Here is a 23839-nt window from a genome sequence, read left to right as displayed (position 1 = left end):
CCAGACTCAAAACGGAACCTATCCTCATTTGGGTGACAACTGTGTGATGCAGATACAGCATGTGCAGAATGTTATGTAAATCAATAAGGAGGTTGTTGTCCACAATCCCCAATCCTCACAAAGCAGAACCCGGCTGGAGCTGGTCCATCTCTGTATGCCTCGGGATGGGTAGAAGAAGGGAAACAATGGAACAGCATTAGCGTAGCTGCTGTTCATAATATTAGCAGTACTAGATGATAATGTGCATTTAATCAGATGTACTGGAGCACAAGGTTATGGGATGTGTTAAATGTATGCCAGGCTAAAGAGATAAGTCTTTAGTCTACGTTTAAACTGGGAGACTGTGTCTGAGCTCCGAACACTGTCAGGAAGACTAGTCCAAAGTTTAGGAGCTAAATACGAAAACGCTCTACCCCCTTTTGTGGACTTTGATATTCTGGGAACTACCAGAAGACCGTCAATCTTCCTCGGTCTGGGGCTCCATGCAAGATCTCACCTCATGGAGTTTCAATGATCATGAGAACGGTGAGGAATCAGCCCAGAATTACACTGGAGGATTTTGTCATGATCTCAAGGCAGCTGGGACCACAGTCACCAAGAAAACAATTGGTAACACACTACACCGTGAAAGACTGAAATCCAGTAGCGCCCGCAACGTCCCCCTGCTAAAGAAAGCACATGTACAGGCTCATCTGAAGTTTGCCAGTGAATATCTGAATGATTCAGAGGAGAAATGGGTGAAAGTGTTGTGGTCAAATGAGACCAAAATCCAGCTCTTTGGCATCAACTCAACTCGCCGTGTTTGGAGGAGGAGGAATGCTGCCTATGACTCCAAGTACACCATCCTCCAGGTGACAGGACAACTGCACCGCATCAAAGGGACGATGGACGGGGCCATGTACCATTAAATCTTGGATGAGAACCTCCTTCCCTCAGCCAGGGCATTGAAAATGGGTCATGGATGGATATTCCAGCCTGACAATGACCCAAAACACACGGCCAAGGCAACAAAGGAGTGGTTCAAAAAGAAGCACATTAAGGTCCTGTAGTGGCCTAGCCAGTCTCCAGACCTTAATCCCATAGAAAATCTGTGGAGGGAGCTGAAGGGTCAGCCACAAAATGACTTGGAGAGGATCTGCAAAGAGGAGTGGGCCAAAATTCCTTGAGATGTGAGCAAACCTGATGGCTGGGTAAGGAGCAAAAATAAACATAATAGAGCATGAAAAGGTAACTAAGAGCTACACTGCTCCTCATGTGACGGGAATCAAAAAGAAAGATCAACGGCCTACATTCCTTTCTCTCTCCGAACTTGTCCTTGATTAGAAATTGATTGCCATGAGAACAGGAGCTGCAAAACAAGTTTAAGTCTATAAATGTTTAGGTAGCACCTACAAGGCATTTTGAGTTCTGTAACAATACGGTATATTATACTTTTACATCAGATTTACTTATTTATTTTTGCAATAAATCTACATTTATTCCCGTCACAGGTTCTTGTACTTTATCCTGGAAGGCAAATAGACCAATTAAAAATTATGTGCACGTTTTAACTCGTCCCCTGATGGTCCAGTGGCATGATCCTGTGCCCTCATTGCCACAGTCTGTGTTCAATTCCCAAGCAGGAAACTGTGGATGGTGTTCCCAAGCCCAGACAAAATGGGAGAGGTGTATAAAGAGGGGCATCCAGGATAAAAACCTTTGCCAAATCAAACATGCAGACCAGATGGCTTTGCTGTGGTAACAGTGACCAGCCAAAGGAACAAAAACATATGCACAATGACATTTCTGATCAAAATGAAGCAGGTTCCTTGCCAAAATTCAATACTTCACCAAGTGGTTTCTTAGCAACAAAAACATTTCAGACTGTAGAAACAGTAGAGAGAGTATCCCTGGCCTAATGTTCTTCATTTGCTGTGTTATTTATTTGCATATATCAGGTACATTCATTCTGGTCCATACTGATGCATCACTCAGTTCCTGCAGATTTTTCAAATACGTTCTACCAAATCCCAGAGACGTTCTGTTGGCTTCAGTTCTGGTGACCGGGAAGGCCACTGATCTCAAAGATCTCATTATAAGATTGAAACCAATCTGAGATGACGTTTGCTTTGTGACATGAAAGCCGCCTTTAGACGATTGTAAGTGATGCGCATGATCAGATGAAATACTCCGGTGTCATTCAATCAATGATTAGCATTAACAGGCCCTCAATGTGCCAGGCAAATCTTACTCACGCTATTACAATGCACTATACATTGCCCTCTAATGTGCTTAGTAGCTTTTAGGAGGAAGGATGGAACAGGCAGTAAGCAGCACAGCCTAATCTTTGAACTGTCGCATGGATAAGCAGATAATTCACTATCAACAGGAAGAAGGTGGCACTGAGCTGAGAACAGGAATAGAAAGACTTATACACAATACACCCTTCTTTGTGTCACGGTTAGGGAAGTACTTCCACTCCCTGAAGGCAAAGACTTCCCACAGGTTATCTGGCCCTCAGCTGGACAACAACAGGCCTGGACTTTTCAGGATAACACCCACTACTTCCGCCTGTTTCTGAACAGAATACATTGTACTCAGTTACATACATCTGCACTTTATTTAAAATACCAGTCATATTGTTTCTATGTACACTATGTTGCCAAACCTTTTGGGACGTCTGCCTTTACATGCACATGAAATTAATATAGGAGTTGGCTCACCGTTTGCAGCTATAACAGCTTCAACTCTTCTGGGAAGGCTTGAGTGGGTTTATGGGAATTTTTGACCATTCCTCTAGAAGCGTTGGAACAGGAAGGGGTCATCCCCAAACTGTTCCCACAAAGAGCATGAAATTGTCCAAAATGTCTTGGTATGAAGCTGAAGCATTAAGAGTTCCTTTCACTGGAACTAAGGGGCCCAACCCCTGAATTCAATGATTTGGAGGGGTGTCCCAAAATTTTTGGCAATATAGTGTATTTTCCCTTTTCCTACCTATATAGGTAACAACTAGTTTTATTGTAAATTCTACTTTAATCTGTCATGGACTTCTGAAAAATATGAAAAATGTCCTGCAGTGCTTTTTGTGTATGTAATCAATAAAATTTTAATTTATACCACCTCTACCAGTCTGGATTGTTGACAGAAATCTATGGATTCATGCTGTTGAAGCCAAATTATGACCCTAACCATCTGTGTGCCTCGGCAGAAATCTACTATTAGACTACTTTTACGACTATTGTTTGTAAAAAAAAAAAAAAAAAAAAAAAAAAAACCCAGGAGATTGGAGAAATACTCAAACAAACCCAAAATCATGCCACAGTCCATATCACTGAGATCACATTTTCCCTCCATTCTGATGGATAAAGGGAACATTACTGAAAGCTCAACATCATCAAAAATCCATTCCTCACATATGGAACATTTTTGGATCAATTGTAGAAATCTTAAAATCGTTTACAAAATGAATCGCTAAAGTACATTTCCCTCAGACAACTCATTTCTCATTCTTTGGAAGTTGGAGAGGAATTTGTGTATGTAGGGTGGCTCAGTAGGTAGTGTTGCCATCTTATGATCTACAACAGATCTTCCATATAATCTGTTTATGCTTAATATTACAACAAGATTACAAATTTCTTCTTCTTCTCCTCCTAGTCCTCCATATATTTTTGTATATCTTTATAACAGATTGAAAGTTATTGTTATTAGTATTATCATTAATGTATATTATATACTTTTTGTAATTTAGTTGCTTATCTTTCATGTAGAGTCATTTTTAAGTCTTAATATAATATCTCATAGAATTTTAAGTTATCAATTTGCCTTAATATTATCTTTTCCTTTTTCTTTCGGTGCGCATTTACGAATAAATGATTATCATATCTCATTTGATCTCATCTCGTCTCATTTTATGTGTGATAACAGAATCCTGGTTTCTGTGAAAAAACACGCATAGTGATCTAGGAGAATTGTGGAAAATCGTGTGGTCTCTCAACTTTCTTTCCTTTTAAAGCTCTGGGATTATTTCTGGTTTTTTTGTGTGAACGTATGACTGAGCAATTAACAGTAACGGTATGCGTTATGTTTAAATATCCGTACGAAACCCAGGAAGTGAAGCGTAGCTAAAGTTTAAGGTAGTATGTGGCTGTAAGAGTTAGAATCCAAGCTGTAGCAACAGTTTAAAGACGATACAACCTTAAAAAAAAACAAACCTCTTCACTCACTCTAGCTGACGTCACAGCTAGTCCGTATGTAAATCAGGAAGTGAAGTCCGTGAAAAAAGCATTCAAAAATTAATATAAAATAAACTATAATACTTATCAGCATGAAAAGTAATAGCACACTTAAGCACAACATGCGCAACATTTTAGCGTTAGAACCATGTTTCTAGCTATTACCGTTTAGGAGTAGCGAATAATAATAATAATAATAATAATAATAATAATAATAATAATAATAATGAACAGTGACGAAAAATAATAATAAAAATAATAATTACACACAAATGTTCTGAATTATGTACGATTATTTTTGACAGTGATTTTATTCCATAGCTTACTGTCATTTTAACACTGCGCCTATAGGTCACCAATTTTAGAGCATCATTTGAAGATCAGTTGAAGATCATGATGACAGACCTCTCACGGGCAGAGGACCTGGCAGTGTGTATTGACCATTGAAATGGTCCCTGCTTATTGTCAATCAGCTCCTACGTCGCTGCAGTCCTTCATATCCACATTATCAAAGGAGTTTGTTCAGCTGATGGACAAGAAAACCTGTCAAACAAGTGCTGCATAGGAGGAACCTTTCCCCCAGTTGAGGTCAGACAGGACTGTTTGTTTTGTTCACATAGAAAGTCCAGGGTGGAATCGTAGTTTTTACAGAGTTCCTTAAGGTCTATTTATAAAGATTTAACTTTACAGTTTTTGTAATTCTCAGGTATAAATATGTCAGGAGAAACCGCTTCAGTTGATTAAATTCATCCTTGGCAGAAAAATTACCGGATGTTGGCACAAAACAGAGATGCCATAAGATTAAATTAAATCAAGAATCATAAATCACAAAATTTCACCAAAACATTTTATTTATGGTTGTTTACATCTCCCACAGTGCTCATGAAAAGAGCTATTAGGCTTGCTCTTTATGACGTTAGCTTTTTAACTGTAAATGAAGCACATTAGCTAGCTACATTAGTTATCTTATATCGAATAGGCAGTGCATTGCAGTGAAGTATGCTTAATTACAGCGGTGCGTGAAGCAAGTTTTTGTTTTTATAAGAGCTTCTTTTATTTCTGGTATACATTTAGATATAGGAGTGTATAGGAACTCTTTGTGCTTAGTTATACACCAATCAGGCATAACATTATGACCAGTTCCAGGTGATGTGAATAAGACTAATGATCTCCTCATCATGGCACCTGTTAGTGGGTGGGATATATTAGGCAGGAAGTCAACATTTTGTCCTCAAAGTTGATGTGTTAGAAGCAGGAAAAATGGACAAGCGTAAGGATTTGAGCGAATTGTGATGGCTAGACCACTGGAGCAGAGCATCTCCCTAACTGCAGCTCTTGTGGGGTGTTCCCAGTCTGCAGTGGTCAGTATCTATCAAAAGTGGCCCAAGGAAGGAACAGTACCGGCAACAGGGTCAGGGGCGGTCAAGGCTCATTGATGCACATGGGGAGAGAAGGCTGGCTCGTGTGATCCGATCCAACAGACGAGCTACTTTTACTCAAATTGCTGAAGAAGTTAATGCTGGTTCTGATAGAAAGGGGTCAAAATACACAGTGAAGGATGGGTCAGGGCTAGTTTGGCAGCAAAAGGGGGACCAACAATATTAGGCAGGTGGTCATAATGTTATGCCTGGTCGGTGTATGTTTAAGATGTTTTATTAGGTGACTTGTATAGAAGACGATGCTGTAGTTCCTTTTTACACAGCACCATTGCCTTTGATTGGCAATTTCAAGGCAAATCCTAAGAGTAGAGACTGCAAAAGTGTGAGAAATAAAAGTGAATAAATACACAGATGATGCAGAGAGATGAATAAACAGTCGGTTGTAAACAGATACAGGAAGAATGTGCTGACAAAACAGCCAAAAACCTCACAGGAAACTCAGCAACACAAATGTGAAACAAAAAACGAAGAGAACGAGTAAGTGTTGCTCTGTGCTGATCGCAAAGAAAGTAACGAGTCAAACGCTTCAGTTGCTAATCTACAACTATCATGAAAAAGTACTTCTGTATTTTTACGCATTTGACTGTTTCTTTAAACAAATTCCAATAGCCTACAAACACAACCCAGGATTTATTACCGTCAACCTTGTTGAATCTTGATATAACTTAAATAGAAGCTTTCGGGGCAGTGTGAAGAACAATAAAACGTCTCAACAAGCAGCACACTATATATCCATCAAAAGAAATAAAAATTGATTGATTACAGAGACAAAGGTTCAGAGACTGAAGCTGTTCTCAAGGTTCCTAAAGAAGCACATCAGAGACTCATTTAGGACGTTTGGGGGTGGGTTTCTATTTTATTTTTTTTACGTTGATGATCTGAGGTTTGGATAGCGTGTGTACAAAATAGACAAAACCAGGAAGTACCGTCATGCCACGGTAGGTAGCTGAGGGAAAAGCCGCCCTGAATGACCTTGAAAAGGATAAGCATGAAGAAAAACAAAAAAAAGCATGAAAATTTAGGCTCATATTTCCTCTTACGGTAAAGATATTTAGGGAAGGAGATAGCAATACAAGTATGTTTTCTTGTGCGCTTTTGTTTACACAGGCTCGAGCATTTCAGGACTCATCTTCATATACTTGACCAGTTTGGCATTATATTCAAGTTGAGGTTCAAGTTGTTCAAACAGAACGTAAACCCACAGGTCCATTAACTTAGTAGTTAGGTTAAATAACAGATGTTCTACTATTGGATCTGTGTCTGATCTTTGACCATAGTCACATGGCTACAGAAAAGTGACCTGTGACGTGAACATAGCCTCTGATTTTGTCCATCTGTGTTTCTAGAATTTATTTCATTCTGTCTTATGTTAACGAGAGTGATTTAAAGAGCCATTAAAAAATTAAAAATAATTCGATTAACAACCTGAAAACTATAAATCTTCTTATTCGGGCTTTTCCATTCAGGGGTGGCCACAGCGAATCATCTCTCTCCACGTATCATCTGCATCCTCAACACTAGCTCCATATCTTCATTTATTACATCCATATACCTCCTGCCTTATTACAACCATTGCCTCCTGCCTGGCAGCTCCATGTCCAATATTCTCCTACTAATATACTCACTCTCCCTCCTCTGAACATGTCCAAATCATCTTAATCTGTCCTCCCTAACTTTGTTCCCCAAATGTCCAACATGAGCTGTCCTTTTGTAAACCTGAAAACTATAAATGATCATTTCGAAATGAAGTTCCTTCTAATTAAAGTAAACAACAATGGGTGAAACTGAAACTAAGAAACAGGCAGTTTGCAGGTGTTTCATGTTTTACATGCTGGTGAAATATAACTCCATCAGTTTGTTCGTTCTCGTTCTCGTTCTCATTCTCTCTCTCTCTCACTCTCGGACTGTTGACATGTAGCTTGGCTTGTATTTTTAGAAAACTTTTTGTTTTTGGTTTGGTGAAAGAGTACATGCTCACTTTGATGCAGTGAAAAAATATCATTATTTGTTCATGAAATTCTGAAAGATATACTGGAGGTTACGGTTAGATTTCTCACTTCAGCTGATTGTGTTGTGAGTGGGATAAGAAGAAAGCTAAGGTCTTCAAAATGTCTAGCGCGAAATGTTAAAACAACATTTAACACGTTCACGAAGTGCTTAATAACATCAGGAGGATGATCCATACATTTCATGAAGCACAATAACGTCATATTTGTGTAAAAAATCAATCAATCTAGGGTTAGCATTTACAAAATCCCCAACCTGATGGCACAATCTTTGAAAGATTTTTATTTTTTTGAAGCATTAGTTTTCCAGCACATTAACGCTGCAAGCAGACAGAAACCTAAAACTACCTATTTACAAAGCCAGATACTGTTTTCTTTGGTTTTTACCACAGCATGCAAGACAGCATCCTGTCTAGGTGACAGCTGCAAATATTAGAGAATATCGAGAATATCACTATTCCGTACTTTACTGCTGTTACAAAAATGATGTGTAGGTGCATGAAAGATGGGTATTTAATTCCGATCCTAACTTTTCAACTGATGCATAAATGCAGAATCTCCTTAAAAACAACATATAAATAAATAAATAAATAATCAAACAAACAAACCAGAACCAATACTTAAAACTTTATCAACACTAAAAGGACCTGGTCAGCGATACGGAAGTCAGCCTTGATACCACTGTGACCCTCACCAGCAAAAGAGAAAGAAAAAATTATGAATCAAATGCAAATGCACAAAAACCATAACACAGCATCAACTAAGTGGATCTCAGAGCACGTTCCGCGTCTAACCGGTATAATGAAGATATACTGAAAAGTATAGAACAGAAAGTACTGGGTGAATGGATTAGCCATTAGTATTAATTAATGAACATGAAGACAAATCACAGCACTGAAATTTGCATCGGGTTTTAGAAGACAGTAGGCCTGGATAATCATCTAATCAAGATAAACCTCTCTCCATGCGTGTACTGACACCGACCTGGATTATTATTATTGTAAGATTTTTCCGTGAGCCATCAACGGTGAAAACCACTGCCCTGGTGCGTGTCCGGTGTGCCGGCGTTTATGCGGTTGAAGGTTAGACACTGTGTGTTTATTCATGAGGAGGATGCGAACCGCTCGGAGGCGCGTGACCGTTCGATTTCATTCTATCGTGGTCATGCACGTGAGAGAAAAAAAACAAAATGCGCCCTTACCTTGTATCCCATATTCTTCTTTGTTACAAATTTATTTTATTTTAATATGACCCTGCCTATGAATACTGTTTTGTTTCGTTTTGTTTTGTTAAAGACGCATCAAGCAGTCGGAACGGAGAGATCCATTTGTAGCCCAAAGAGACGGACAATAGGGTCCATGACAGGATGGTCACGCGCGCTTCATAATAAAAAATAAAAAAAACAACATGGCGATTTTTGCTTCTCTTTTCTTTCTAGCTAACATGCTCTGGTTTTTTTTTTCTTATCCGGTCGATTAAACCACTTATTGCCCTGAATGGTGCAGATCCGCCATATTTATTTACCACCCCACTCCCCCGCCCTCCCCTCCCTCCTCCCACCTCCCAAACCGCTGCGCATTCTGATTGAGTCTTTCTTTCTTTCTTCTTTTGAGCATTTCTGCACGCGAGCTTGCATCAGGAAGAGACCCAAAGGCGTCAAAGATTCATAACGATTCATACTGTACACTGTGCGCCTGTGAAACATGTCGTTTACTAGTGAAACATTACATTTCGGTTGTTGTGCTTATCTTCAAATATCAAGTGTGGAAGAGAGAGAAAGAGTGGGGGGGGGTGAAACATTAATTTAAATTTATTTGTTTGTTTGTTTGTTTGTTGTGCTTATCTTCAAATATCAAGATATTAATTGTGGAAGTAACCGTGAAATTATACTGAGTGAGTGTAAGTGTGAGAAATGGGGAGTGTGTGTGTGTGTGTGTGTGTGTTCCTAGTAGAAAAATTTCAAATTCAAATTTTCTTCATCACATACAAAATCATACACAGTACGACGTAGTGAAATGCTTTTTACGCCTGTCCTACAAGGAGGAAGTGTCAATGTAAGACCTACCACATTTACCAAACTGTGGAAGAGACTGGAGGAAGAGTGGAGTCTGTCAAGTCAAGAAGCTTTTATTGTCATTTCGACCATATATGGCTGACGTAGTACATAGTGACATGAGACCCTGGTCCTACATAAAACAACATAACAACACAGAGCTAAGGACAAAAAGTCGCTGTGAAACATGCTAGCCGATCAGTGGTATCACCCACAGCTAACATTTCATCAAATTGTGAGCGATGTCACCATGGAGGGGACGGCTATTGCAGGGCACCATTCACCACACTCATGTACACAGAAGGGGCATTTCATCTAGGGGCTTCTGAGGGTAACTTACCAAATGTCTACAGGAAGGAAAGCCTGTTGGCTTGACCGTGGGAAAGGTCCACTCCACACAGCACTGACCTCAGTATCAAACCCACTGTTTAAAAATTTTGAAAAGTTAAAAAACAATATGAAAGTAGTTTTGTTCTTAGATATATTATAATCTATTAATTCAATAAAAGAAAATGATCTTCAATATAAAGAACATTTTGCATTGTCCTCCGTCTGTCCATTCAATCCCATCTCTCCATGTGTCCTAACTGTCCACCTCATTTGTCCTCTGATATAAACCACTGAGTTATGACCATATTGAGTCTAACATTAAACTTCCATAAACATCCAGAGTCTGCTGGTCACACACTGCTGAGAGAAAATGCTCGGTTTAAAGTCAGCTCGTTTTCATGGTAAGAATGTTCTAATCTACATTAAATATTTAGCTAACAGTGTGAAGTTGCCTAGCAACAACAGTGTATGTTAACGTTAGCTCAGTCAAAGTTAGGCTAACATCAACAGGTGTAGACAGTAAATATGATTATCCTGACCTGAGCTAATTTACTGAATCAACCAGCTCACATCTCCTTTCTTTCTTTTCAGTCATGATGACATTAAAGTCATCCGGTGTTTTATCTCTGATTGTGCCGCAAACACAGTGGGAGGGAGGGGGGTTTGCTGTCCACAGTGGAAATTACGCCCCTGATAGCCTATATTTTCTGGCCCGTTATCTATTGAGCCCTGAAATAGACAATCAATATATGTCTAAAGACAAGCATGATCAATAGTCTTTGTATTTTGTACTAGTCTTTTACTATAAATAGAATTCCTGATACCTATTTAAAGAATTTGTTTGAGGTTCCGTTCAGCTGGTTCCATAGTGTAGCGGTTATCACGTCTGCTTTACACGCAGAAGGTCCTGGGTTCGAGCCCCAGTGGAACCACGATAATTTTTTTTTTGTCGTTTTTAATCTAAAAAAAAATAAAAGAAAGAAAACATATTACGCATTACTGCATTTTTAACATAGAGACCATTTGAATTTGCAATTCAAGTAAATACCTCTTTATATAGCTTACATTTGCAAGTAAAATTACATTTACGACATCTGGCAGAAGTTCCAGAGCGACTTTAATGTGGTATGTGGGGAAAACTGAAAGCCGAAACTCAGCCAGATTTGCTATTTTGGGTGTTTTCTTTCTTAGTAAAAAAAAAAGAAGATTCCAGAGCACTGAATTGACACGTGTGTGGGTTTTTTTTTCTTCAGATTAACCAATTTGGTTAAAAAAAAATTATGGGCAAATTAATAGGCTATACTGAATTAATACATTACGTATATAAATATAAAAAGTTCTGTTCTTTGTTAGTGAGCAGCCATTCCAGTCAGCTAAGTACGAAAGCACTGAAAACTGAAGAAAAAAACCCTGCTAGCTGGAATACAGATAGCGAGCACGTTCTACTATAATATATACTTTCCTTTTGTCTGTCTGTTTTTTTAGTGAAATTGGTTTTACCAAAGATAAAGCGCGTCCTCTGGTTGAAAAGTTGTGGAGATGCCGGGGATTGAACCCGGGACCTCATACATGCGAAGCATGCGCTCTACCACTGAGCTACATCCCCACGTGACATACGAGCCACTGCAGAGAGGTCTTTTTGAAGACATGATAATTGAACTGTCTAATTGAAGGAGTGGGGTTAACAAAGAACAATAACATAGAACAATAGCCTAAATTATTAATTAACCTGTCATCTAAAATCTTTTAATTGATTTTTTTTTCAAGTGTCTGAGACTTGGACATAGACGTCATATGGTAAAAAGGATCATGTATAATCGCAAGGCGCCTCCTTGTGGTTAGGAAAGTAAGATCTAAGAAATCATTAAGGTGTAAAGGTTTCTCTCACTTTGTACCAGGTTAAGTAAGTTAAATTAAGATAATTAAAGATCAGATTACTTCATTTTGACTCTACAGTTTGGAGCAAGCCAAAAGTAGATGCCCTCAAAGTCAACTGCAAAACAATAGATATTTAATAAAGGATGCAAATGATGACTTTATCGAATATAAAAGCTTATAATGTCTGATATGTGATATGTCTGCTGGTCATTCAGGTGGTATTAGTAAATATCTTCTATTAAAAGAAGATTCATTCGATCTCAGGCATATGTGAGGCAGAGTCTAAATATATCCAAGTAAAACATACAGAAATTCCACATGCATTATAATGAATTATTAATTCTCAGTGGTGGCCAGTAACAGAGCAAATGTAATTCGTTACTGCACTTAAGTATCTTTTTTCAGTACCTGTATTTTACTAAAGTATATAAATTCTTTGAGACTTTCACTCCACGAAATTTTGAAGTAGTGGAGAATTACAGCCATGGCCAAAAGTTTTGAGAATGACATAAATATTAATAAACTTAATCGCAAAAAAAAAAAAACATTCCAACTGCATCTCAGCCCTGCCTCAAAAGGACCAGCTGACATGATGTGAGTGATTCTCTCGTTAACACAGCTGAGAGTGTAGATAAGGTGTTGAGGACAAGGCTGGAGATCACTCTGTCATGCTGATCGAGTTAGAATAACAGACTGGAAGCTTTATAATGAGAGAATGGTGTTTAAAATCATTGCTCTTCATTGTTAGCCATGGCTACCTGTAAGGAAACATGTTCAGTTGTCATTAGTTTGCACAAAAAGGGATTCAAAGGCAAGGATATTGCTGCTGGTAAGATTGCACCTAAATCAAGAACTTCAAGGAGAGAGGTTCAGTTGCTGTGAAGAAGGCTTCAGGATGCCCAGGAAAGTCCAGCAAACGCCAGGACCATCTCCTAAAGTTGATTGAGCTGCAGGATCGGGGCAGCACCAGTGCAGAGCTTGCTCAGGAATGGCAGCAGGCAGGTGTGAGTGCATCTTGTATGCACAGTGAGGCGAAGGCTTTTGGAGGATGGCCTGGTGTCAAGAAGGGCAGCAAAGAAGCCACTTCTCTCCAGGAAAAACATCAGGGCGAGACTGATATTCTGCAAAAGCTTCAGGGATTGTACTGCTGAGGACTGGGGTAAAGTCATTTTCTCTGATGAATCCCCTTTCCGATTGTTTGGGGCATCTGGAAAAAAGCTTGTGTGGAGAATAAAAGGTGAGCTCTACCATCAGTCCTGTGTCATGTTAACAGTAAAGCATCCTGAGACCATTCATGTCTTAGCTAAGGGAGTGGGCTTGCTCACAATTTTGCCTAACCATGAATAAAGAATGGTACAAAAACATCCTCCAAGAGCAACTTCTCCCAACCATCTAAGAACAGTTTGGTGACAAACAAAGCCTTTCCCAGCATGATGGAGCACCTGTGATAACTAAGTGGCTTGGGGAACAAAACATCGTCCATGGCCAGGAAACTCCTCAGCCCTTAATCCCACTGAGAACTTGTGGTCAATCCTCAAGAGGTGGGTGGACAAGCAAAAACCCACAAACTCTAAGAATTGATTATGCAAGACTGGGCTGCCGACAGTCAGGAGCTGATTGACCGCGTGCCAGTGCGAATTGCAGAGGTGTTGAAAAAGAAGGGTCAACACTGCAAATATTGACTCTGCATAAACGTAATGTAATTGTCAATAAAACCGAGCCGGAGTGCGCGTGCGCGTTGTTTTCGAACCGACGGTCCAGTAAAGCGTTAAAACTAGTGTTACAACCTGAAATACTGTAGACCACGATGGAAGGAAACCCTGACCCCATCCCTCCACCTGCCCACACATGACCTGACCTGCAGGATTTATAAGAAGTTATAGAACAGAAGAAAGAGTCTTTCATATGAATCTACCTGCTCTGCCTCAGAAATATATACGATTTCTTCTTACAAGACTTCAGCATCATATTTGAGAAAACATGTAGAGGTGAGAACTTCTTCATAATCATGGAGATTTCATTTAATATGAAACATAATGTTAGCTCGAAACAATGAAGTTTTTTTTTATTGTGTATGTGAATTATCATTATCTTTATTGTCTCGTGCACGGCTAATTACGCTCCAGTTATGCTAATGTAACTCTTGAGCAGCAGTCCTTATTAACGTTATTAATCTTAAACAGTAACTTAATGACCAAATAGCTCAACTTTTACTGTTGATATTTGACCAGACACCAAGGCATTATTTACTAAATACTGAAATACTGACTGAATTTGAACCTTTTTTCGCCATTTGAATCTGTAAAGCTTCAAGTTTCTGTTAAAGTCAATGTGCTCAGAACCTCACTGGTCATTTGTTTAAAACTGATTCCCAGGAAGTGTGGAAGTGAGTGTCCAGCACACATTAGTTACTCTGTATGAGTTACCAAGTCCAGCTGTGGTAATTCATATACTATATTGCCAAAAGTTTTGGGACACCCCTCCAAATCATTGAATTCAGGTGTTGTTTTTCAGGGGTTGGACTCGGCCCCTTAGTTCCAGTGAAAGGAACTCTTAATGCTTCAGTTTCATACCAAGACATTTTGGACAATTTCATGCTCTTTGTGGGAACAGTTTGGGGATGACCCCTTCCTGTTCCAACATGACTGCACACTAGTGACCAAAGCAAGATCCATAAAGACATGGATGAGTGAGTTTGGTGTGGAGGAACTTGACTGGCCTGCACAGAGTCCTGACCTCAACCCCATAGAACACCTTTGGGATGAATTAGAGCGGAGACTGAGAGCCAGGCCAAAAGTTTTGGGACGTCCGCCTTTACCTGCACATGAGTGTAATATGGAGTTGTCCCGCCCTTTACACCTATAACAGCTTCACCTCTTCTGGGAAGGCTTTCCACAAGGTTTAGGAGTGTGTTTATGGAAATTTTTGACCATTTCTCCAGAAGCACATTTGTGAGGTCAGGCACTGATGTTGTGATGATGAGAAGGTCTGGCTCACAGTCTCCACTCTAATTCATCCCAAAGGTGTTCTGTCGGGTTCTAGGCAAAGTAAATATAAATGAAAAATAAAGAAATAATCTATATATACAAATGTATTTAAAAATATAAATGACAGGTAAATGAAAAATGAATGAAATTAAATATTCTATATATATAAAATGTATTCAAAGTACAAAAAAGGTGCTAGGGAACATATTGCAGACAATAAGATACTACACACGATATGATTAAATGGGGTATCTGTACTTTCACCTAAGTACGGGAGATGTATACTTTGCCCACCACTGTTAATTCTGTTCATTCTTGCACATAAAAATAATGTGATTGTTGTTGGTGAGGGCCTAGCATAAATTTTTTACCTCCACAAAAGCTATGAAAGGCCGCCAGGGGGCGCCGTGGTGCTAAAAATCTATGTCACATGGCAACTGAACTGATGTGAGGTTACGTCATCAAAAATGCGCCCGGAGAACACAACCCGACTCACTAAACACTCCTTAATCTCGTAAAGTGGTAAAATATGTCTTTTTTGGGGTTTTTTTTGCAAAATTAGTCAAATTAATTTCCCCTGAAATGGCAAGGCTCAAGGTTTAATAAATTGTAGGAACCGATTTATGGGATACCCTTAGCTACGGTACTTGGTATATCTTCTCAGAAACGCTTCTCCTTCGTCCCCCTTTTTAGGGCTTTAAATGTAGGAAGTCAAAACGACAAATTAACAAGTAAAATCCTCAACATTGAGTGTGTATGTTTCAACTTCATGATGGACGATGGGTAAAAGCCATGGTCAGATGTTGTGTCTGGGACAGTGAAGACAGCAGTATTAACAATACACTACATTATATTTTGTTATGTATATATAATATATATATTATACACCGTATATGTTGGATATATACATATTGACTGGACAAATATTTTGATTGGAGCTGGATTTGGACTTGTATCGTTTTAAAGTCCCTTGCAGTGAATGTGGTTTCAAGCTGCGATGGCCGAGTGGTTAAGGCGTTGGACTTGAAATCCAATGGGGTCTCCCCGCGCAGGTTCGAACCCTGCTCGCAGCGCAGGTGCTCAGCTTTTTCTCTCTTTCTCCATGTGTAATTTGATATTTATCTCTCTTTTGTATGTTTAGTAGCTTTCTTTTATCCGTATGTGACAGTGGATGACCAGCAATGGAGCCTGACCATGCTGAGGCTGAAACAGAAATAAATCCTTTTGTACCTGTGATCAATACGTATGTGTGAAATAATCCATTAAATCTTGCTTGCAGAGTGAGCTCTTCACCTGATTACTATGGACACTCACCCTCAATCATATTGCTCTCTTGAAACAACACAGACTGTCTAACTTACATTTTTACAATTCTTTCTTCAGAGTCTGGGAAATATTCCAGTCTTTCGTCATCTTCCTGTATTTATGTGGTAATTATTGATTGTAATAAAACCAGAAAAACCTTCACTTGTCTGTCTGTGCCCCATTGCAGTCAGCCCATTCACGAAGCATTAACTGGCTGTGGTTATAAGAAATTAAATAATGAATGATGACTTAAATGACAAGTGGTGCCTGTGATCAATATCTTAATTTAACCCAATAAATAGGTACATAAATAAAGCTCATGAATAATCACTGGCTTGTTTTGTTTTCATTCCAGCAGTGGACGGCTCAGAGTAGGCCAGAGAAAGTGGTGAGAGAAAACAAGAGTGAGAAAGAGACAGAGAGAGAGAGCAATGACTGCATCCAGCCCCACCTCTCCCACCCTTCCTTCCTCCCTCTCTCTATTTCTTGCTCACTCTCAGCATGTGTGGAGTTGAGTGTTAAAGTGAGGGAGTGGCAACATATAGCAAGTGCAGGTTTTTAAAAACTGTCACACACAGAGAGAGAGAGAGAGAGAGAGGGTGGGGGCTGAAGTAAAATTAGTGGAGGAAGAGAAAGAGACCTACACACCTCACCACAGAGGGACGAGGGAGTGAGCATCCAGAGTAAGAGGGAGAGGAACAAAGAGTGGGAAGAAGGCAACCATGCTGAGGAGGAAGAGGAGCGTATCCTTCGGAGGATTTGGATGGTAGGTGCCTCACATGCACCAGCATCAGCTGCTAGCTGTGCGCTAACTAGACAGAGTGTGTACCAGATGCTCTGTGTGTGTGTGTGTGTGTGTTTGTGTGTGTGTGCAAGCAAAGCTGAGACAGAAACTGTGTGTGCATGATTTGTATGATGAGTTTTATATTGCATTAATATTTTTTTTATGATTATGAACATGGGTTTAAATTTAGATAATTTTTTTACTCAAAGGGGAAAAATAAATGTGCAGAAGATGCCTTAAAAAAGTATTACTGTCCTGAAAGCTACAGCATGCAAACTTATGGCCCAAGTTCACATGCAAGATATTTTAGAGCTAGGTGTTTCCTAAAGTATCCTGTAACCTGTAAAGAATAGTAGAGTTTTAATGTCCTACTAAAAAAAGACTACTGTGGACCTTTCTACTCCTTTAACTTCACTGAAAATACAAGGGTTGTGTTATGAATGTGTATTTAAATGCAACTTGGCAATGCTCCCTGGCCCCACTGCCATCTCAAATAGCCTGATATACATCATCAAATCCTATAAATCCAGTAAACTTAATAGCGGCTAAATCTGACAAAATGTATAATAATAATCACAATTTCATTTTGATTTAATCTATGTTAGCTAGATAGCAAGCCTTTATACACACACACCTTTAGAAAGAGAAATATCCTTTATTTGTCACATATACATTAATGCACAGTGAAATTCTTTCTTCGCATATCCCATCCTTGGAGGTTGGGGTCAGAGCGCAGGGTCAGCTATGATACAGCGACCCTGGAGCAGAGAGGGTTAAGGGCCTTGCTCAAGGGCCCAACAGTTGCAACTTGGTGGTGCTGCAGAGTAACACATCAATAATGAGTATATTTCCCATTGGGATGAATAAAGTATCTATCTATCTATCTATCTATCTATCTATCTATCTACCTACCTACCTACCTACCTACCTACCTACCTACCTACCTACCCCCTAACAATCGTATGTGATATGAGCCAAAACTGTCATTCTTTCTGATAGTTGTATGTCATTGAATAAAATGTTATTAATGCTTCTCACATTGGTAGTACAATAATACAGATTGTAATCTTCGAGGAGTTAAACATTTAAGAACGACATTTCCGAGTGCTTTGGAGGTTCAGTTCTGAGAAACGGGCGTAGCAAAAAGAGGAACAGCACTGATAGATTGTGTGAGTGATGATTATGAGGGCGCTTACCAACAGCTACAACATGCTTTTATGAAGAGTATGAATATTTCAACCTTATCTCGCTTTTCTGTCTGCTCAAGCATTTCAGCGCACAGGTCATAAACCGCTGCTGTCTAGCACTTCAGCACTTCAGCATCAGGCTGCTGTTATATCAACATTATAAAGCTAGGCACTCTGTCTCTTACAAGCAGGCAAAAGAACAAGCTATATCTGAAGTGTGTAATCAGGTACGTTTACATCCTTATCCAGAGCGACTTACAAGTTATCACATTTTATCCAACTGAGGGTTAATGGCTCCAAACTCACAACCATCTGATCAGTAGTGTAGCACCTTAACCACTAAGCAACCACATACACTTGTTCTAACCCTAAATAAAGGGTTTCAGGGTTTCTTCTCATCTCCACTGCAGTAGATTCGCCAAGATACACTGATCAGGCATAACATTGTGACCACGTGCCTATTATTGTGTTGGTACCTTCTTTGCTGCCAAAACAGCTCTGACCCGTCCTGCACTGTGTATTCTGACACCTTTCTATCAGAACCAGCGTTAACTTCTTCAGCAATTTGAGCAACAGTATCGGATCGGATCACATGGGCCAGCCTTCGCTCCCCATGAGCATCAAGACCCTGTCGCCGGTTCACCACTGTTCCTTCCTTGGACAACTTTTGATAGATACTGACCACTGCAGACCGGGAACACCCCACAAGAGCTGCAGTTTTGGAGATGCTCTGATCCAGTGGTCTAGCCATCACAATTTGGCCTTTTGTCAAACTCGCTGAAATTCTTACGCTTGTCCATTTTTCCTGCTTCTAACATTCATGACACTTAACATGACAGTTGTCAACTTTGAGGACAAAATGTTGACTTACTGCCTAATATATCCCACCCAATAACAGGTGCCATGATGACGAGATCATCAGCGTTAAAAAGGCTTCCAGCTAGTGTCTAGGGTTTGACGTACAACACAAAAACCATTTCTAATTCAATCAAAGTTCAAGCTAGAACCTTATCCGAAAGGTAGAACTCCTAACCTTCTCAAGAACCATTAAGGAAATGTTCATCTTGGTTAAACTTGTTTATAATGAAACTCTTCACTTTTGTTCTGATGACTTCAGTGTGTTTGTTTAGTGCCAGGTGATGACAGAAACAGTATATCACACTCTGACTAACAGTGTACCAAGCATTCTGTTCACTTTGGCATATCTACTGTTTCTCTTCATGCCTTCATGAGAGCCAGGGTTGTTAATAATGTAGGAGAAATAGCAGAAGCCTCTGTTTCCTCAGTTCCTCTATATGGATGTTAAATATTTGAAACGTATTTGTAAATATATAGGAGAAGGAGATATTATGTAAGACTGATGCATTGTCAGCTTGTACATTGGAAGGACCAAATGTTCACAATTCTACACTTACACTCTTAACACAATGGCAGTCTAACCCAAAATCTTTTTTCCTAAATACATAGACATACATTTAAAATATCTGTCCCATTCTACATCTTCAAGACATTCGTCAAGAATGTCACAAACATCTGGTTAAAGTTTAGTGCGACTTGCTGTGAGTTGTATAAATAACTGACAGTTCCATTACATTAAACATAAAAACGAGTGGGTGGAGTTGGACCTGATCTAGCCCCTCCTACAGGTGGAACTGAACTGATCAGATAAGTGTGTCTGAGGTACAGTGTCTGATGGCTTAAGGTTTAGAGGTTAGGTTTAGGGTTAAGGGTTAACCTCATAGAAGCATTTGGTTCAGATCCTGGATTTTGGTTCTGCAATGAGGACTATATCAATTACTGTGGTGTAAGAGGAATAAAACACTTTGGAACATGCAACTAATTCCACTTCACACCTCCCCAGTTAACAGCATGTCCTGTCATGTACCGGGTTACGTCGTCAAGGATCTTGCTTGTGCAATTGTGTGCTTTACTTAGTGGCAGTTTTGCCCACTTAGGGGAGTGATGGTGATATGTTCACATAGTTATGGCTATATAGTGTAATTATCTAATGTTAACATGGCAGGTTTACAGGCTAGATAGAGTAAGATTTTTTGCATCTTTTGGTTTGCACACACTGTTTAGCTCGAATCATCTGTTCATCTGTTTACGCCATTTCTGTGCATCAGCTTTTACTCGCTGTGGGAAAATCTGTCTCATGAACACACACCCTTCCTCTGTTGTCACCCACATCCCCACCACACCCAGGCAAACCGCAAGCCCCCAAAACACACTACAGCTAACACGGTCAAAACACACCCACAGACACACACACACACACACACACACACACATAAACAAAGCACAAATGGAACAAGGTACTGAGCTTGCAAAAATTCACGTGATACAAAAAGGAGAAGTAGAAATATGCGTGGTTTCATTTTTGATTCTGATAAGGCAGGTGTCTATACACACATGCACACTTGCATGTATCTGTTAAAACATACAGAGACATTGTGGTGGATAAAGTCCTTGAGTAAAAATACTTCCAATGTAGCAAGAATTCACTTGAGTAAATGTATAAACCTGAAAATTACTCAAGTAGTCTGAGCAAGAATAGAAAGAGTAATATCTGCTTGAGTGATTGCTCTCAAAATGATTTTTAACGATGGGAAAGTGAACACATCTTCCATTATCAATTTTGGATAATGTCATGCTCTTTGAGGGAACAGTTTGGGGATGACCCCTTCCTGTTCCAACATGACTGCACACCAGTGACCAAAGCAAGGTCCATAGACAAGACATGGATGAGCGAGTTTGTTGTGGAGGAACTTGACTGACCTGCACAGAGTCCTGACCTCAACCCCATAGAACACCTTTGGGATGAATTAGAGTGGAGACAGACCTCTAATTCAGACCTTCTCGTCCAACATCAGTGCCTGACCTCACAAATGCAGAGTTGAAGCTGTTATAGGTGCAAAGCAACTCTATATTACATTCATGTGCATGTAAAGGAAGATGTCCCAGTTTTGGCCTGGCTCGCAGTCTCCACTCTAATTCATCCCAAAGGTGAATTCAACCCGACCCCTGAATTCAATGAATTGGAGGGGGGTCCCAAAACTTTTGGCAATATAGTGTATCTAAAAAAGAAAGATGCCCCTTAGAGTATTTAACACAACACGTTACTGAATATCTAAGTAATATCTTAAGGTTAGCACAGAGCTTACAGACTGTAAAGCATCAGAAGATCTGTCTAGTTAATCTTGCTCACTCAGCTACCTCCTGTATCAGCTTACACCTACATGTTTCAGCAGGTTGGATGTTCAGCTGTAAAATGCTGATATTTCCATGGATTTTGAATTGGGTAATGTGCAGCTCCTTATCATTCTGTTTAAAACCGATGATACCTGATATATCAGGCCAGGATTGCTTATCTGTCTCCACTGTCTTAGACATTGCTGCATTGCTACGTTGACATTCAGTGCCTCAAGTGTAGGCATTTGGCCGGAGAGTGTGATACTTGTCTGTTTTGATTAGGTGTTGAAATCGATCAAATTAAAAAGATAAAAATGTTAGCTGTGGTGTTTAACACAAACTGAATTTGTAAAAGTCTGACACTTCAGTTCAGCTATTGTTATTGCAAATAAAATCCGTCATAGTTTGACTTTATTACAAGAGTGTGTAGCACAAAGTATTAGCATTTGTTTAATATATCAGTACAGATGTTTTGTATGACTATCAGCTCATTTAACAGCTGGGTTCTTTGGTTGCTTTCTGCATCAGCTGGTTCATTTTCCTGCCTCAGATGAGTTGTTTTCTGCCGTACTCGACTTGTTTTCTGCCTCAGTAAAAGAAATGTACTCACTTTCTCGTTGATCTCTTCTTTATAGTTGGTCCCTTTCATTCCTGGGCTACTCTGTAATCACACAGCCTCTGTTTATCCACTTCTCTGTGACCCTGTAGCATCATAGATGTCTGGCCTTTCTGAAAAGAAAAAAGATACATATCACAAGGTCACTGTATTTATAGTAAAAGCTTGGTTGTGTTCACTAGTTCACTGTTATCTACCTCTGAGGTTTATGTAGTTTATGTATACGATACATCTCACTCAGGCATTTCTGTGTGTTGGTGTTAAGAAGCATGACCTTTCCTGCACGAATCTGCCTCACTCTACCTGGAACCGACAGCAAAATTACACATGGATGGATCTATGTGGGGAAATAAGGCGGGTCACAAACTTGTGCTAGCCGCTTAGACATTGGTTTGGTTCTCAATTGCTGAACATTGCCAGAAAAATGTTCAACAAATTAAACGTCCCCTGAAATCAGCACTGGACCTCTATTCATGTAGCTTCACACATTCATACCCAGGCTTGTTAGTATAATTTTTTGGTACAATAGTTGTATTAATTGTAATAATCATATTATGCTAAAAGACGTTTTTACCGTTCAGGCTGTTTCTTTAACTTCCAGACACAATCCGGAAGAATCGGTCCTCTATTACCTCTTTAAGTGGACCGCAGGCTTTTAAATGTGACAAATGAATTAGCATTATAGAAGACCAACAAATGCATGAATTAGCATTATCGGAAACAGGCCGATCCTTGAATTAGCATCGTGCTTCACAGGCAAACTCGTGAATTAGCATTACAAGAATAACTCATGAATTAGTAATCTAGCAAACAGACTGACCCATGAACTTGCATTATGTAGAAGACGCTGCATGGCTCTGAGCGCTGAGGCTAATCACAGAACATTCTGTTCAGTTCGGTCACTTTTAGACGTATTGTTAAGGGAAAAAAAGCAGTTTCAGATTGGAAAGGATATCAGCGTTTAGTATAGCGTTTCCTTTGGCTAGCTAGCATAGACTTATTTGGATGGCTAGTTCATGTTAGTTTTGAATAATAATATTGTTCTGATTAGGCTAGGTAATAATGACTAAACCCTAAATGCTAAACTGCTGACCCCTAATACCACCAACATGCTGAGATTATACGCAAGCTTGCATCGCTCATAGAGGTTAAATTTATGTTGGACTAATCATCTGTGTGTCTGTTTATAATATCTTATGGACATTATTTACATAATTATGACCAAAAAAGCACATGAATACACACACACACAATGAGTTTTTTAAAAAATGAAAAAATGTTTTTTAAAGCATTTACAACTGCATACATACCATATTACCAGTTTATTAGGTAATATGTGCTTTTTTAGTTCTAACACATCTGCATCAGCTTACCAGTATACATATACACCGCTTACTGTATCTATTTTTATATTTCTGGTTCTTGTAGATCATGCCACAGCTCCACCCTGTTCATGACCCTTGGTTGTTGTTTGCACTTTTCTGTACGTATGTACATATCTCCTGGGTTTCCTATCTACTTTTTGTGCCTTCAGTGCCACCTTATTTGGTTATGTTAAGTTTCTTGTTAGTCTCGTGTTCAGAGATTTTGAGCACTGGCAGATTTTTAAATTATTATTATTAGTTAGTTAGTTAGATAGATAGATAGATAGATAGACAGACAGACAGACAGACAGACAGATAGATAGATAGATAGATAGATACTATCTATACTACTTTATTCATCCCAAAGGGAAATTTACAGCTTCCAGCAGTGTCCACAGGCACAGGTAATAAATAATATAAGAAGAAATATGACAAAAAATACTAAATACCCGAATTTAAGGGTACAAAAATATGACAAAAAATATAA

At 39.3% G+C, this 23839-nt stretch overlaps 2 protein-coding genes and 3 non-coding genes across 8 annotated transcripts in view; 3 read left to right on the top strand and 2 right to left on the bottom strand.

The window, feature by feature from the left end:
* st6gal1 (ST6 beta-galactosamide alpha-2,6-sialyltranferase 1) overlaps window positions 1-23839 on the bottom strand; it is a 36325-nt gene that overhangs the window by 7108 nt on the left and 5378 nt on the right. The window contains exon 2 of one of the 3 annotated variants that reach the window (XM_058415513.1): window positions 21983-22101. In XM_058415513.1, the coding sequence (XP_058271496.1) occupies window positions 21983-22021 (39 nt within the window). In that variant the 5' untranslated portion in view covers window positions 22022-22101. Of the gene's footprint in view, window positions 1-8640; window positions 8784-8857; window positions 9196-21982; window positions 22102-23839 lie in introns of those variants that run through there. The other 2 variants (XM_058415514.1, XM_058415515.1) reach the window with 2 other exon arrangements.
* Window positions 10899-10971, top strand: trnav-uac (transfer RNA valine (anticodon UAC)). The gene has a single exon. It is a non-coding gene; the product is annotated as a tRNA-Val (tRNA).
* On the bottom strand, window positions 11574-11645 carry trnaa-cgc (transfer RNA alanine (anticodon CGC)). Its single transcript has one exon. It is a non-coding gene; the product is annotated as a tRNA-Ala (tRNA).
* Window positions 15896-15977, top strand: trnas-uga (transfer RNA serine (anticodon UGA)). The gene has a single exon. It is a non-coding gene; the product is annotated as a tRNA-Ser (tRNA).
* The window catches only part of rap1gap2b (RAP1 GTPase activating protein 2b), a 43884-nt gene continuing 36763 nt past the window's right edge, over window positions 16719-23839 (top strand). Inside the window, exon 1 of one of the 2 annotated variants that reach the window (XM_058415501.1) lies at window positions 16719-16975. In XM_058415501.1, coding sequence (XP_058271484.1) covers window positions 16932-16975 — 44 coding nt within the window. In that variant the 5' untranslated portion in view covers window positions 16719-16931. The remainder of the gene's footprint in view (window positions 16976-23839) is intronic. The other variant, XM_058415502.1, reaches the window with a different exon arrangement.

The sequence above is a fragment of the Hemibagrus wyckioides genome, linkage group LG18 (assembly GCF_019097595.1).
Source record: "Hemibagrus wyckioides isolate EC202008001 linkage group LG18, SWU_Hwy_1.0, whole genome shotgun sequence".
Lineage (NCBI taxonomy): Eukaryota > Metazoa > Chordata > Actinopteri > Siluriformes > Bagridae > Hemibagrus > Hemibagrus wyckioides.
Note: the sequence above shows the minus strand (reverse complement) of the source record. Positions and strands in the feature narration are given on the sequence as shown.